Here is a 13730-nt window from a genome sequence, read left to right on the forward strand (position 1 = left end):
AAGAAAAGTGATTTGTGGGAACCGTAGTGCAGCGCTGTCCCTTCCCAAGGGCTGTGGCAGCCTGGGGATCGAGCGGTGCCACTTCTTGAGCCCCTTTACGTGGGGTCAGCAGGTGCTGGGACAGCCCCCGAGCTGGTGAGCCGGGCTCGGCGTTTGCCAGTGTTACAACCAAGGGAGATGGGGAAGTTCCTCCTGCTCTCCCTTCCCTCCCCAGTGACTGCCCACCTGTGTGATTTGTCCCTGGTGCGTTCAGGTGAGCTCTGAAGGCAAGGGCTGCTTCTTCCCGCAGAGGTTAGCAGGTACGGGGCCTGACTGCAGAAAGTTGGGTAAAGTTTGGATAAAGAACAAGATAAAAAACAGAAAAGGAGGGAAGCAACTCAAGAGACCTGAGGGATGAGTAATAAATCATTTAAGAAGGTGGCAATGTGTTCGTAGTCTTACAAAAGATGTAGTTTCTTAGCACTTTCAAGTACCTTACAGACTGTCTTCCTTGTTGCTGAGAGCAAACAGCTGGCCTGGCTTTGACCTCCACTTTATCTCTCTTGGCTTCTGTTGGAAGAATTATGTTTTACAGGTCTGCAATTAACAAAATGTCTGGTCCTGAAAACAGAAACAAACCCTTTCACAGGAGTCTTGTGGACAGCTCATGCTGACGATGTGGCTGGTAAGTTCACCGAAGAGAGTAGTCCAGCCTCCCCCTGTCGCATCGTGTGTGTGTCCCCGTCCCGTGCAAGAATAACACGAATCGGTTCTAACCTTCCCGAAACGTTCGTAACGTGTCTCAGGAAACACTTGCTGAGAGGTAAGCCAAAAGGACAGCCTTAAATCTTGTTCCAGTCTCCATATGCACCATCTACCCGGGGTTTAACCCACAGTGCAGCTGGCAGAACACTTGGGTTGTGAGAGCTGCTGAACAGCTGGCACAGAAGACCCCAGTTCTGTACCTTCAGAAGAAACCTCTGCACCCCGGGTCAGGTGCCTGCAGCACTGGCTTCGCTTGTGGTGCAGGATTTTGCTCATCGCTTTCCTGTGTTTGTTGTACAGTATGGGGATTATGGAAGCCCCAAGACAGAAGAGGAGCATGGCGATGAGGCTGAAGTACTGCATGAGGTCATCCAGGACAATTTCACTTCGGGCGAAGAGGATTCGGCCAAGGTGGAACGGGAGCCAGCACACCACAAAGGCAAAGACGAGGACAGCTGAGGAGGAAAGAGCACACAGCAGTTTATTCTGCCCCTTTATGTAAGGACCAAGACGTGAGCCTGCAAAGCTAAACCCAGCAAGGACAAGCCCAGTGCCTTGCCCAGCTGCTTCTGTGCTGTGGTTACCGGTCATCTCAAGTGACAAGGACTTAAGGTTGCATACAAAATTAATTGTATGCAATTAAAATAGGGCACGTTCACTCCTGGCCTGAAAATCTGAGTCACCATTGGCATGCTGCGATGGGTATCGGAGGGGAAAGACCAGGGACACGGGAGGTGGGGGCCCCTTGGGGCAGCAGAGGGGAGGAAAAGGGGAGCCAACTGGACCCAGAGGCACTGAGGAAGAGGATGGGAAAACTGAGCGTGCAATAAGCAAACAGAACCTGGCAGGAAACAACCAGTGAGTAGCTGCGGTACATTTTGCTGACAGTATCCACAGTCGTGGGTGCTGCTGCTTGCCTGCGGAAGCGGGGGGGGGGGGGGGGGGCTCGGGGGAGAGTGATCAGAGGGATGGGGTGGGAGGGGGGGGACCCAAACTCCTGGTCTGCACCAAGGCACAGGTACCTGCTGGCACAGGATAACGACCGTGCACAGGTCAGCCCGGACAGGTGGGTTGTTGCTGTCCTGGATGAAGTCATCGTTGCCAAGCTTGAGAAATTTTGCAAGGGAAATGGCTTTGAAACCTTTCCTTGCTGCAGCAGGGGAAGAGCCTGGTCTGCTATGAAGTCATAGAACTTTTCAATTTCTTTAAATTGGAAATTTAAGGGTTAGAGATGGGGGGAAGAACATGAAGAATGTGATCTCAAAACAACTAAAAGCCACGCTGATGTGCTTCCCTGCGTGTGGTAAGATCCCTAGCCTGCACACGCAGTCACGGACTCCCCTCCACACCAGCAGGAGCCAGGAACACAAATTAAATGTAAATCCATTGATTCTAAATCTGTGTAACCCTGTGTGGCTCATATCTCCTCTCCATCACCCCCTGCGCTGCTGTGCAGTGGCAGTGATCAAAGAGGGCAGCTCTTCAGAGCTGGTTTCCAAAATACTCTTACCCAGCACTCTGACAGTCTGCGGTGGCACCTCTTCCTTCCAGCAGCCGCTGCCCACTGCGCCACAGCTTTCTGCAGATCAGTCCGTACAGCAGAGCCACGCACAGCATTGGCAGGAACAAGTAAACGGTGGAGACCCAGGTCATCCTCTCGAGCAGCCCCATGCGGATCACGCGCTCAATGGACCTGCACTCCTGGCTCTCCTGGGGCAGGTTGCCGTTGGGGTGTTCCACCCCGAAAAGGAAGAGGATGGGGCCGGCGGTCAGGAGGGAGCAGCCCCACAGAGCCAGGATGACCCGTTTCACCCGGTGCTTGTTGGTGGTCACTTTGGCTTTCAGGGGAAAGCAGACGGCAAAGTACCGCTCTGCGCTCACTGTGGTGATGTGCAGGATGGTGCAGTACGTGCACGTTTCGCTCAGGTAAGTGAAGAACTTGCAGAGAAAATCCCCAAATATGTAGGGCTTGTACTTCCAAAGGCGGTAGAGGTCCGAAGGCAGGCCAAGGAAGATCAGTGTGTCTGACAGCGCCATGCTGTCAGGAACATGGACAGGTACATGTTCACCGTCATCCTCATCTTGTGTGAACGTCTGAAAATTACTATCGTTATCAGATTCCCAGAGACTCCCAAGAAATATGCCTCTGAGTGAGAAATTTCTAGTGACAGTGTTTTAATGACATTATTAAGACAGGATGGAAAAGCCTTTGTTTGAGCATCAGTCTTCTAACTGAGACAGTCTGACACTTAGCCCTGATTTACTTTCCACTTCAGAAAAGATCAGAGATGATAAGCTGGAAAGCACCAGGGAGGGGGAGGCGAGGGGAAAAGGGGTCAGTGTGAGGGAAAAGGCAAGGGAAGGCTCTGGGAAGCTGGAGGTTAACTGCACACAGCCGGAGAGAGCACAGACACGGTGCAGGAGAGGCTGCGTATGCTGCTCAGCTCAACAGCAGGATGCCTTCAGCCACAGTCCGCGGCAATTTCTCCATAACTGGGGCACAGGCAGAAGTGAGTGGGGTACCCGATATGAAATAAACCTCCTCCATTCCCCTCAGAGCTCTGCTCTTGGCAGTGTTTCTTGTCTGAAGGACTATTCAAAAGCCAGTGTTTTGTAGAGCCAAATAGTGTGGGACTCGGGCTTGAAAGGTCAGTGCCGAACACAGTCGCTGCATTGTGTCGACAGGTCCCTGGTTCTAACATTAGGGAGATTTCTGCTGCCACTTCCAAGAGGCAAATGTTGATGGCTGTGGGTTTTCTTCAAGGGATTTAGGTACCTGGACACCTCAAAAAAAGAAAAATCGTCCATGTGCCAAGGCTTTACTTTGCTGCACCTTAAACATCTCAAAAAAAAAAGTCTAAAAAGAAATCCCCAACGCTTAACTCTGCGCTGGTGACTTGAACGATGCACCCCGAGCAGAGCTGAGCCCTGGCCGGTGCGTGCTCGCAGGGGCTGCACGGCATGCGGCCTGTCATCCCTATTTCTCCGAGCAGAGCCCTCCCAGCTGTGGGGCAGTTGCCTTTGATGAATGTCCCCGGTTTGGCGGTAGCAGACAGAGAAGTCAGCGCTCGGCCTGGCCGCGCCGTGACCCAGTTTCCTGTTTTCCAGTGCTCAGAAACCCCAGCGTCTGAGCAAAGACGAAGGGTGACCGCTCTTTCATTTGGCTGACACACGGTGCCCGCAGCCCACTGAACGCAGGCATCACAGCACGGCCGTGCCCCAGGTGACTGGCAGCGGGGACTAAGCTTTCACGGCCGGGCAGACGCGCTCCAGCTCAGCTGCCCATGAGGGTGGCATCTGTGGCCTCGGGGACATATATCTCCCCTGTGGAAACTGGCTCCCTGTGTTTTCTCCTCGCTGCTGGTTTCCAGGCAGAAATGCTGCAAGTAGCTGCAGCTCTTGGCTGTGCTGCTCAGCCTGGAAAGTCACCTGTGTGCAGCAGCGCTGGCAGGGAAGGCACTCACAGCACAGACAAAACGGCTGAGGGGGACAAAGGGTCTTTGCCTAGTTTTGGGGTAAACCCAGAGCCCTTTGGCAGTACAAAGTACGTTGGGGTTTTTTACTGCATCAGCAATAAATGGCAGTGACGGCCAACAGCCCGATGATGCCAAGTTGCAGCCTGACCCACAGCCTGCATCCAGTACATAGTGGAAGAGCTCCCCTCCCCCTCTGCCCTAAAACAAGGGGAAAAAAGTGGATTTTGTTTGTTGTCTAAGGTCAGTGTCTGGAATTCATCCTCCGTTCCCTCCTTGCAGGATGTTTTTGTGTAATATACTCTGACTCATGCAAGTCAAATGACTTGGACTCTAACGCCGCAGTGCTTCCAGCCAAGGAGCCCCAGCAGAGGCGTTCTGCCCGCCTGCACCTCCACGCTGGCATGTGCTGGGCACAGGTTTTCCAGCTCCTCCAGCCGCTGCCGCAGCCACAGGGCTGCCTGTGCCCCCCGCCAGGCCGAGCCTGGCACCCCCGTCACCCACAAACCTGCGGCAGGGGGGTCCAGCCGCCACCTCGGTGCAGATACACGGGCCCAGTCAGACGTGAGGGTTAGTTACATTTACATCTCGGAGGGCTGGGTGTAGGGCCCGCAGGTGTCACGCAGCATCCCTGGTGCAGGTGAGAGGCAGGGAGGCTCTCCCTGCTGATGGACTGTTTTGCAACGTGTTACAGGCGTGAGTCAGAGGGAACACACGTTAACAGCTGTTTATTTCTTCTTGCTGTCAGCGAAGCTGGCTCCCCTTCCCCATGATGTCAGCTGCTCCAGCGCGGGTATCGCGCCTCCCTCCAGACCTTGCTTCATTTGGACCATCACAGCTAACGGCAACACTGCTGCAATTCCCTCTGGCATGCTGCTAATCCCTGCTTGACAGCACCACAAGAAAACATTTTTTTGGTTCTGTTTTGCCTCGGAAAGCGAGAGAGAAACTTTTGACAAGACTTGCATGGAATGTACGTGGGGACCATTTGGCTGCCACGAAAACAAGCTTAAGAAGCCCTGCTGTCGATAGTCTCATTTTTATTTAATCCTGGGAAAGCTGACAATTAAAAAAGCGGCCCTCAAAGCTGGTAACGAAGGTACGCACGCTTCTGGCTCATCACGGGGCAAACAGGGGCATCAGGCTGTGACCCCATCAGGCACGGCCGCGCGCTCCCGCAGCACGCTGTCCCCAGGAATGGTTTTGTTAACAAGAATTTCTGCCTCGCAGAAACGCAGTTTGGAACAATCAGAAGCAGAACGGAAGCCCTGCGAACCCAGCCGCCGGCGGGGCCTGGGGAGGGTGTTGGGGGACGCACTGCCCCCCGCCCGCCACCGGGCACCGAACCCCCGGGCTCGGCGTTGGTGCGGCACCGGGTGGAGCAGCGGTAGCACCGCGCACCCCGCTCCCCGCGCCGCGCACCGCCGGGCCGTGTCCCCATGGCAACCGCCGCCCTCCCGGCCTCCCTCGCGGCCCCGCCGCTCCCCGTCCACGCGACCGGAAGCGGCGGCCCGAGGCGAGCGGAAGTGATGGAGCCGGCCAAGATGGCGTCTCCCAAGAGCGCGCCCAAAGACGCGCAGGTACCGCGGGCGCGGCGGGGGCTGGAGGGGTCGGGTCGGGTCAGCGTGGCGGAGCTGAGCGGTGCCTCTCCGCCCTGCAGGTGATGGCGCAGATCCTGAAGGACATGGGCATCACGGAGTACGAGCCGCGCGTCATCAACCAGATGCTGGAGTTCGCCTACAGTGAGCGGCGGCCGGGTCGGGGGCTCAGCGGGGGCCAGGGGCTCTGCTGGGGTCCGGGCCGGGGGGCCTCTGCCGGGGGTTCTCTGCCGGGTACCGGGCCGGGGGGCTCTGCCGGGGACTAGGCCGGGGGATTTTTCCCGGGGGTTCTGCTGGGGGCCGGGCTGGGTGAGCTCTGCCGGGTCCCCTGGGCAGGGGGTGCGCCGGGCAAAGCCGAGCGGAGAAGGGGAATGCTGTCTTTAGCCCTGTTCCCTTTGGGGGGGGTGTGTGTCCTGGTTTTGGCTGGGACAGGGTTAATTTTCTCCATAGCAATTGGTACAGTGCTGTGTTTGAGAGATACCGGGAGTGTATGATTTTGTGTTTGATTTGGTGTGAGAGATACCGGGAGTGACAGGGTTCTGCTGTCAGCCTTCAGAAACAATCCTGCGGGGAGTGGTGTCTTTGCTGACAGCCGGGTGGGATCGGGAGCAGGAAGGTTTACTCTCTTTTAATCCAGCCTTAATGAGTGATTGGGTGTTTGAAAGGGTATGTGACCACTATACTGGAAGATGCAAAAATCTACTCGAGCCACGCAAAGAAATCCACTGTCGATGCAGATGACGTGAGGTTGGCAATCCAGTGTCGAACAGACCAGTCATTTACATCTCCACCTCCAAGGGATGTAAGTAAAACTGTATTGATGGCATCAGAATACAATAAAAGACTACAGGTGGGAATGTAATGGTGTCTCTCCAGTTCTTGTTAGATATTGCAAGGCAGAAAAATCAGACGCCGTTGCCATTGATAAAGCCTTATTCTGGACCCAGGCTTCCACCTGACAGATACTGCTTGACAGCTCCCAACTACAGACTGAAGTCCTTACAGAAGAAGGTAAGGGCGTCGGGTAGGGAAGGATTCACCTAATGCCCACTTTGTTTGTCGGGAATGTTGGAATTAAGAGTTTTCCACAGCTCTGAAGGATACGTGTGGGCAAATACTGACCTGTGAGCATCAGGGGTGTTTGAAAGTCTGTCAGTGGTCTTTATCTCTAGGAATTTGCAAGTGTTCTTGTTGGTATTTAGTTTCGAATGGAAAGTGTATTATAAAATGCACGTGTGAATTGTTCAGTGTTAAAATTGTCAAGTTGAATATCAGATTGTAAAAGGCGAAAGTAAGGCTTTAGTATAGATGTTAAAGGGTCTTTTGTACTTATACTTCACTTGATTCCGCTTTAGAGGGAAGAGAGAAGATTTAGTTTTCTTGCTGAAAAATACTGAATGTCTTGGTGTGTGGGATTTTGTATTTCTTTCCCCCATTTTAAGGAAAGAATCTGAAAAGTTGAACTTAAGGTTCCAGGTATTGACACAGGACATGCCTCTCTGCTAGGTATAGGGTGGAATAATAATTGCTGATTAAAATACTCTAGTTTCCTCTCCAGCCTGACTGACCTGAGTGCTCTTTGCTGGTCTTTGGCATTATGTCATGTCCAGGAGCTCTGCAGCTTGCACCAGGGCATTTGCACCGTAAAGATCCAAGAACAACTGTGTTGGCATACAGCTCGTGTATTGTCGCTGTGAAATAGGCTCTCTGTGGTTTTGTAGGAAGAACCATTTCTTTTTTTTTTTTTTCACGTTAAAGAACTGTTAATTTCTAATGGGATGCTAAACGGAATGTTCTCTCTCAACAGGTCTCTTCCTCTGCAGGGAGAATAACAGTCCCTCGCCTGAGTGTGGGTGCTGTGAGCAGCAGGCCCAGCACTCCTACTTTAGGTAGGAAACAGCTCAGTTGGGGTTTCCCATGTTGTTTCGATGAATGAAAAAAAAAAAAGAGGCATAATATAAATTAATTTCAGAATACTCTTTATTCAGAATAATCTTTGACACATACATACATTACTGACATTCTGTATTTTTATTTCTGTATTTGTGATAACTTCTTACGCGAAGAGACTATTCAAGAAACTTATGTAAGTTTGAGGGTTTTTCCCCTCAGTGTAAGCACTGCATTGAACTACCAATAGCAATAAATAAAATCCATTTTTAAAAGGTTCACAGAATTTATGCCTGAGCATGCGCCCTTGCATATTAGTGTGTGTTTGTAGCCTACAGTTTTATAGGTCTTGAGTAAATATGCAGTTCTGCCTGAAAATATGACTCCTATAAATCTAGTATTGGTATGTTCCTCTGTATTCCCACCACTTTGAAGATAAGAGGTTCCACTTTGAAAGCACAAGTGCCAAGTATATACATTTTTTTTTAATTTATCTTTTGACTGAGTCGATTTGACTTTCAGGTACACCTTCAGCACAAACAGTATCTGTCTCAACAAAAGTTGGCACTCCAGTGTCACTGACCGGTCAGAGGTTCACCGTACAGATCCCGTCTTCTCAGGCAGCAGTCAAGTCAGGTAACACAAGCTGTAAAGATCAGCAGTGCTTCCTGCTGTTGTTCTTAGCAGAACAGAAATTAATTCATGGCAGTAATGTGGGAAATTACTTCACCTCTTCTGTCTCTTTGTAAGATTGCTGATGTTTTCTGTCTCCTTATGTAAGGCAGGCAGTCCTCTCTCTGGGTATTTTACAATTCCCAGTTCTAGCAGTGGTGTCAACCAGAGCACACAGCGTTTCAGGCAGATTCCCCTTGCACCTTACCTGCCACCTCTGTGCTCTCTCGCTCTTTTGTGCTCACTCCACTAGTATTTTCCTGTTTTCTCTGTGTTGCCCTCAGGATTGTTCCAGGGTTTTCAGCCCGGAATGTTCTACTAGCGTGCTGCTTTATTAGGTTGGAAGTTCTCTTTCAGTGTGGGAAAATCAACCGTTGTTTTTCATTGAGTGATGACTTTTTCTTTTTTTTTTTTTTCTTCACAGCCACACCAACTACTCCGACAGTTCAGAATGTTCTAATTAATCCTTCATTAATTGGACCAAAGAACATTCTTATTACTACAAATATGGTATCATCACAGAATACACCTAATGAATCAAATCCCTTGAAAAGGAAGCATGAGGATGACGACGACTATGATAACTTGTGAAGAGACTGTCCTGCAGTGATTCGTATTGAGCCTGACAAGATTTCTGCCAAGAGTTCTTTGTAAAGGGGGTGAGAGCATGTAAATACTCTGCTAATATGCGGTTGCGTGTGGTGTGAGAGAGAGGTCCTTGCCTGTGGAAAGATGAAAAAGCACCTCATCTTTTTCTGTGGCCCATAATGTCTTTTGAACCCCAGCAGCAGTGGTGAGTGCTGGTTACTGTTGCACAGAACAGCCCTCACACCTCTTCTGTCGCCTTATTTCTGACAGATGTGGCTGTGTCTCTGAAGCCTGCTGAGCCAGGTGCTGGTAGTACTGTTCCGTGCCTAGTAAAAATCATTTTCAGAAAACATTGGGTGGTGGACATAGGTATTCATTTCAAATAACATTAAAAACGGAGTCCTGCGCGGGGCGGGATGTAGCTGGGGAGTGTCAGCCGGCGTTTGTTGTGGCGTTGTTTTTTTCCCCCAAACACATTTGTTGCTTCTATGTTGTGTTAGTTGCATACACTTGTGCAGTTCCAGTGGGTGTGAAGACTATCTCTTAACAGTAGAAATGCAGACAAAAGGTAGAGGAGGGGTTTTCTGGAGAACACTTAGGCTGACCTCGCATACCTCTTAATCCATGGGAACATACCTACATCAGGACCCACAACTCCAGTGTAAAGTTAGAGAAGACGTAAAAACCCAGCCCAGATTTTTATTTATTTCCAAAGAGCTGCACCTCTGTCTGTTGTCATTAAGCGTGTGTTTGTGTGTGTATAAAGTGCCACTGTCACCGTGGCACTGGGGGATCTGGCGAAGGGCAAATCGCCTGAGCTTGACTTCGAGGGTCAGACTCAAAGCCTCGGGTACTTGCAGATGCTTTTGTGTATCGTGACCCCCAAGCCTGCCATACTAAGAGACTGATTAAATTTAACATTGTTGTATATATTTAAAAATAAAGCGGTGTGTGTTTGTACCAGTGTCTCTGGGTAAAGGCTTTGGCTTGTACCGCCTCTCCTAATGGCGCTTTTCTCATGCTGAGCTTGGCACGAGTGGGGCGGGGGGAGCTCTTCCACAAACCCTGGCTCAGCTACAAATGCAAAACCCCTCCTTGCTGCTAAGGCCCGCAGGCAGGGGTAAGCGATGGGATCGACCAGTTCTAAGGTAATACCGAAAGGGATGGTGATGCTTCGTGACATTTTTCAGGGCTGAAGCTGGCTGACAGCCCCCCTTGCTTTGCTCTCGGCCGTCTCCTGCTGCAGGTCCTGAGACTGCTCTGTCCGCGCTGCATGGACACAGGCGGCTTCTCAAGGTGATGCCAAGATGGAAGAACAAACCGTGCTCAGCAGCACGGGCGAGGGAGCAGCGTGTGGTGGGCGCTGCGGTGAGGGCAGGGGCAGGGGCACAGCCTCCCTGCCCCAGCAGAGCCCGGGGGACCAGGGTGCACTGCGGGCCCGGACCTGCCCTGGCAGCCAGGCTGCTGGGGGGGGTGTTTTATATACACGCAACATATGTGTAAGGTATTTTTATATATTTTTTTTATGTGTGTGTATATATATATGCATGTACATATACACAGACACACACATATAATTGTATTTTACACACTCAAACTCGGAAGACAGCTATTCTTTTATATATGTATAGGTAGTATATATAGAATATAGTGTGTGTAGCTAGAGAATATAGAGTAGTTAACTGTGCATGCACATAAACATACTAAGCCACCCTTTAATAAATACTTATGTCTATATGCACTTGTGTTACACACACACATTCATGCACACTTACTCTTGTAGATAGCAGTATTTATAGTTTCAGACACCCTTTTTATATAATGTGTAACATATACAGTATATAGCATCTGACAATATATAACATGTAATATGTATTTTTTTCTTAGACACATCCATGCTCTCACAGACACTGTTCTTACATACATACTACTCAAATACATATGCATAAATAAAACTATATGATATCCTTTCACACACTTTGTCTACATATTAAGTATTTTTTTAAAGAAGCATATTTGAACATTATTTATACTTCTATATATACAAACCCCCCCCCCACACAGTCTCCTATTCTGTTATGTACATATGCATAGCTGTACTCTGCAGTCTCGGGTACTCTTGTTCATATCTACGATACATTATATAAAGTACACTGATAATACCTAATATAAAATGCATCTCATGTGTACACACACCCACGCTCTGACAGACACGTGCTCTTGTATATATTGTAATACTGTGATAATATATTCATTAAAAAATTCTATTGTCTCTCTATTTAAATATTTATGAGCACCATGCATACTCACTCTGGCTCTCACACAGACCTGTTCTCCTGTATGTATTTGTACCCTCTCCACACACACACCCCTCCCCCGAGAACATTTTTATATGATACCTAGCACATAATACATAATATGTAACATACAATAAAATATTATCAATTATCTAGCATGTATAATACTTACATAGTGAGTTTAAAAGACATATAAATCTATGCTTTTATATACACATTTTTTTATACTCTGTGCACACTGTCTCAGGCACCCTTTCAGGGCAGGGTTATGTGTGTATATATAAGAAGTATATTCAATATGTAATATAAACTATAACATAAAACGTATAATGTAATAGAGAAAATATAACACTATCTTATATAATGCTTTTATATCCTATAGCATAGCTATAAAACGCGTTTGTTTGCGTATGGGTGTGTATATATATTAAAAAAGAAAGGGTTGGCTACTATGATCTTAAGGGTCTTTTCCAGCCTGAGTCCATGATTCTATATTTATACATAGTATGCATATATTTATATAGCTAAAACATATAACTTAATCTGTAAAATACTATCTATTGTATGTAAAAAATATTGATACATATCCACACCCAATGTTCACAAATACCTATTCTTTTATATATCTATTCTAACATATGTATAATTTAAATTCTCACATACATGTGCACTCTTGTTCGGTGACATACATATGCTATACAAATACACACACACGCAAATATATAAAAATTGTGTTATACGTTATTCTACTCTATTTAACATATAGGAGAGGGGGTTGCCGTGCCCCCAGGGCAGTTTGCCAGCGGTTGGGCTCCCAGCACCGCAGCAGCACCAAATGAAGATGCTCGAGCACGTCCTGCGGCACCTGGTGCTGGGGGCACCTTCCCGGGGCCCATGCTGGCCCCGTTCCCGCTGCAGCTGGCCGAAGCGCGGCTGGGCACCGCTCGGGGCCCCTCAGCCCCCCTTTGTGCAGGCTGGGGGGGAGCCGGTCGCATCGCCTCCTCACGCTGGTGGGGAAAGCGCCTTTCTGGAGTCTCCAGCGTAAGCCAGTGCAGCCCCCACTAAACCCAGCACCCAGACAGGAGGAACCGGGCAGTACAAGGGCATGGACCAAAGCTGCCTTAGCTTCCAAAAAACCCCATTTTTCTGATTTATGGCTTTTCTTCTCTTACAGCTAACTAGAGCAGGATCCCCACCCCGGCACGGAGGTGCGGCGGGGCTCGGGGCAGGAGCCCTGTGCAGCCGGGCCTCATCCCTTCCCAGCAGTGGGGCTAAGCTGGCCCCGCCGGTCGGGGTGAGCTGCTGTCCTGGGCAGCTGCTCCTCACCGGTGCCTTCCAGCGGGGCAGCAGCACCTGGGAAAGGTGGGGAGAGACCAGACCTGCCACCTTGGCCGCTCCCCAAACACCGCCCCTGGCACTCGCTCCCAGCACCACAGCGGATTACTTATAATCCTGGCTACAAGTGGGACAAGCTTGCTGAAACCACAGGCATTTGTTACCTCGTGTTTCACTTGCACAAAGATTAGTTGCCTTTGTGCTGTGCCTTTGTTCTTCACATGCGAATCGATCCTGACTCACAGCTTCCAAGCCCTTGCAGAAAGGACAGGAAGGTGTGTGGAACGGGAGACGGATGCCCTTTCAGCAGGTCGGGTCCTCGCAGCTTACATGCTTGTTTAAATCACCTTGAAACAAACATCTTAAAAGCAGGGACTTGGAAAGCAGAGAGATGACTGAAGTTAGAAGAGCAGTCAGCCAACAGCTCTTTCTTGAGCGGACTGCATGGGATCATGACTCGGCTGGCAGCTTTCACAGGCACCACTGGCCTGTGCCCCGCAGAGCTCAGCACGCAGAGGCACTGCCAGGTACAGCTGGAACCCAGCTTCGACCGCAAACGCACAGGAGCTTGCCGAGAACTCTGCTCCAACCACTCCCCATACAGGGAACAAGCTTGTAAGAGAGCAAAGGGAAAGCTACGTGTTGACTCCACGAGAAACCATCCAGTTACCCTTTAATAAGCCACAAAGGCATGCCTGAACAGCTCCTGCACCCAGCAGCCTGCTGAGCTCACACCGAGCCAGAAGCAACATAATCTTTATATGGTACCAAGCTCAAGATAAACAGAGGACTCCACAAGCTCAGGGAAGGGGTGGCATCCACCTGCAAGTCAAAGGGTAGGCCTAGGTTATTACTAGTACCACTAGAGGAAAAAAAAAAAATAATCTGTCGCTTTTCCTTCATGCTGTAACTCAAAACTTAGGACCAAGAGACAATGAAGGGAAAAGGAAAGGAGTAGTGCCCTGTTTGGGCTACGTAGGTTTTGAGTAAGGTATGACAGAAAAAGAGCTAGAGCTAGTCCTACTGGCAGTCAGCAGCACAACTGCTGAAAGCTTTGAGGCCAAATTTAATTGCAGAGACCCCAGCGTGCCTGTGTGGCTCATTGTACACAATGTAAAATCAGAAGTCAGGGG

The 13730-nt window shown here is 49.7% G+C and overlaps 2 protein-coding genes across 2 annotated transcripts; one reads left to right on the plus strand and one right to left on the minus strand.

Moving 5' to 3' along the window:
• Positions 1-568: 568 nt before the first annotated feature.
• LOC129785591 (growth hormone secretagogue receptor type 1-like) lies at positions 569-2781 on the minus strand. The gene is given in 4 exon segments (XM_055818248.1): positions 569-600; positions 945-1199; positions 2255-2273; positions 2275-2781. Coding segments are annotated over 4 exon segments (813 nt in total).
• Positions 2782-5720: 2939 nt separating this feature from the next.
• On the plus strand, positions 5721-9925 carry TAF9B (TATA-box binding protein associated factor 9b). The gene is made up of 7 exons (XM_055818271.1): positions 5721-5797; positions 5878-5959; positions 6481-6617; positions 6692-6826; positions 7623-7704; positions 8228-8341; positions 8802-9925. Exons 1-7 carry the CDS (start codon positions 5747-5749, stop codon positions 8966-8968), a joined length of 768 nt encoding a protein of 255 aa, XP_055674246.1. The 5' UTR covers positions 5721-5746; the 3' UTR covers positions 8969-9925.
• The last annotated feature ends 3805 nt before the right edge of the window (positions 9926-13730 follow it).

Source organism: Falco peregrinus, chromosome 13, assembly GCF_023634155.1.
Source record: "Falco peregrinus isolate bFalPer1 chromosome 13, bFalPer1.pri, whole genome shotgun sequence".
In the NCBI taxonomy this organism is placed as follows: Eukaryota; Metazoa; Chordata; class Aves; order Falconiformes; family Falconidae; genus Falco; species Falco peregrinus.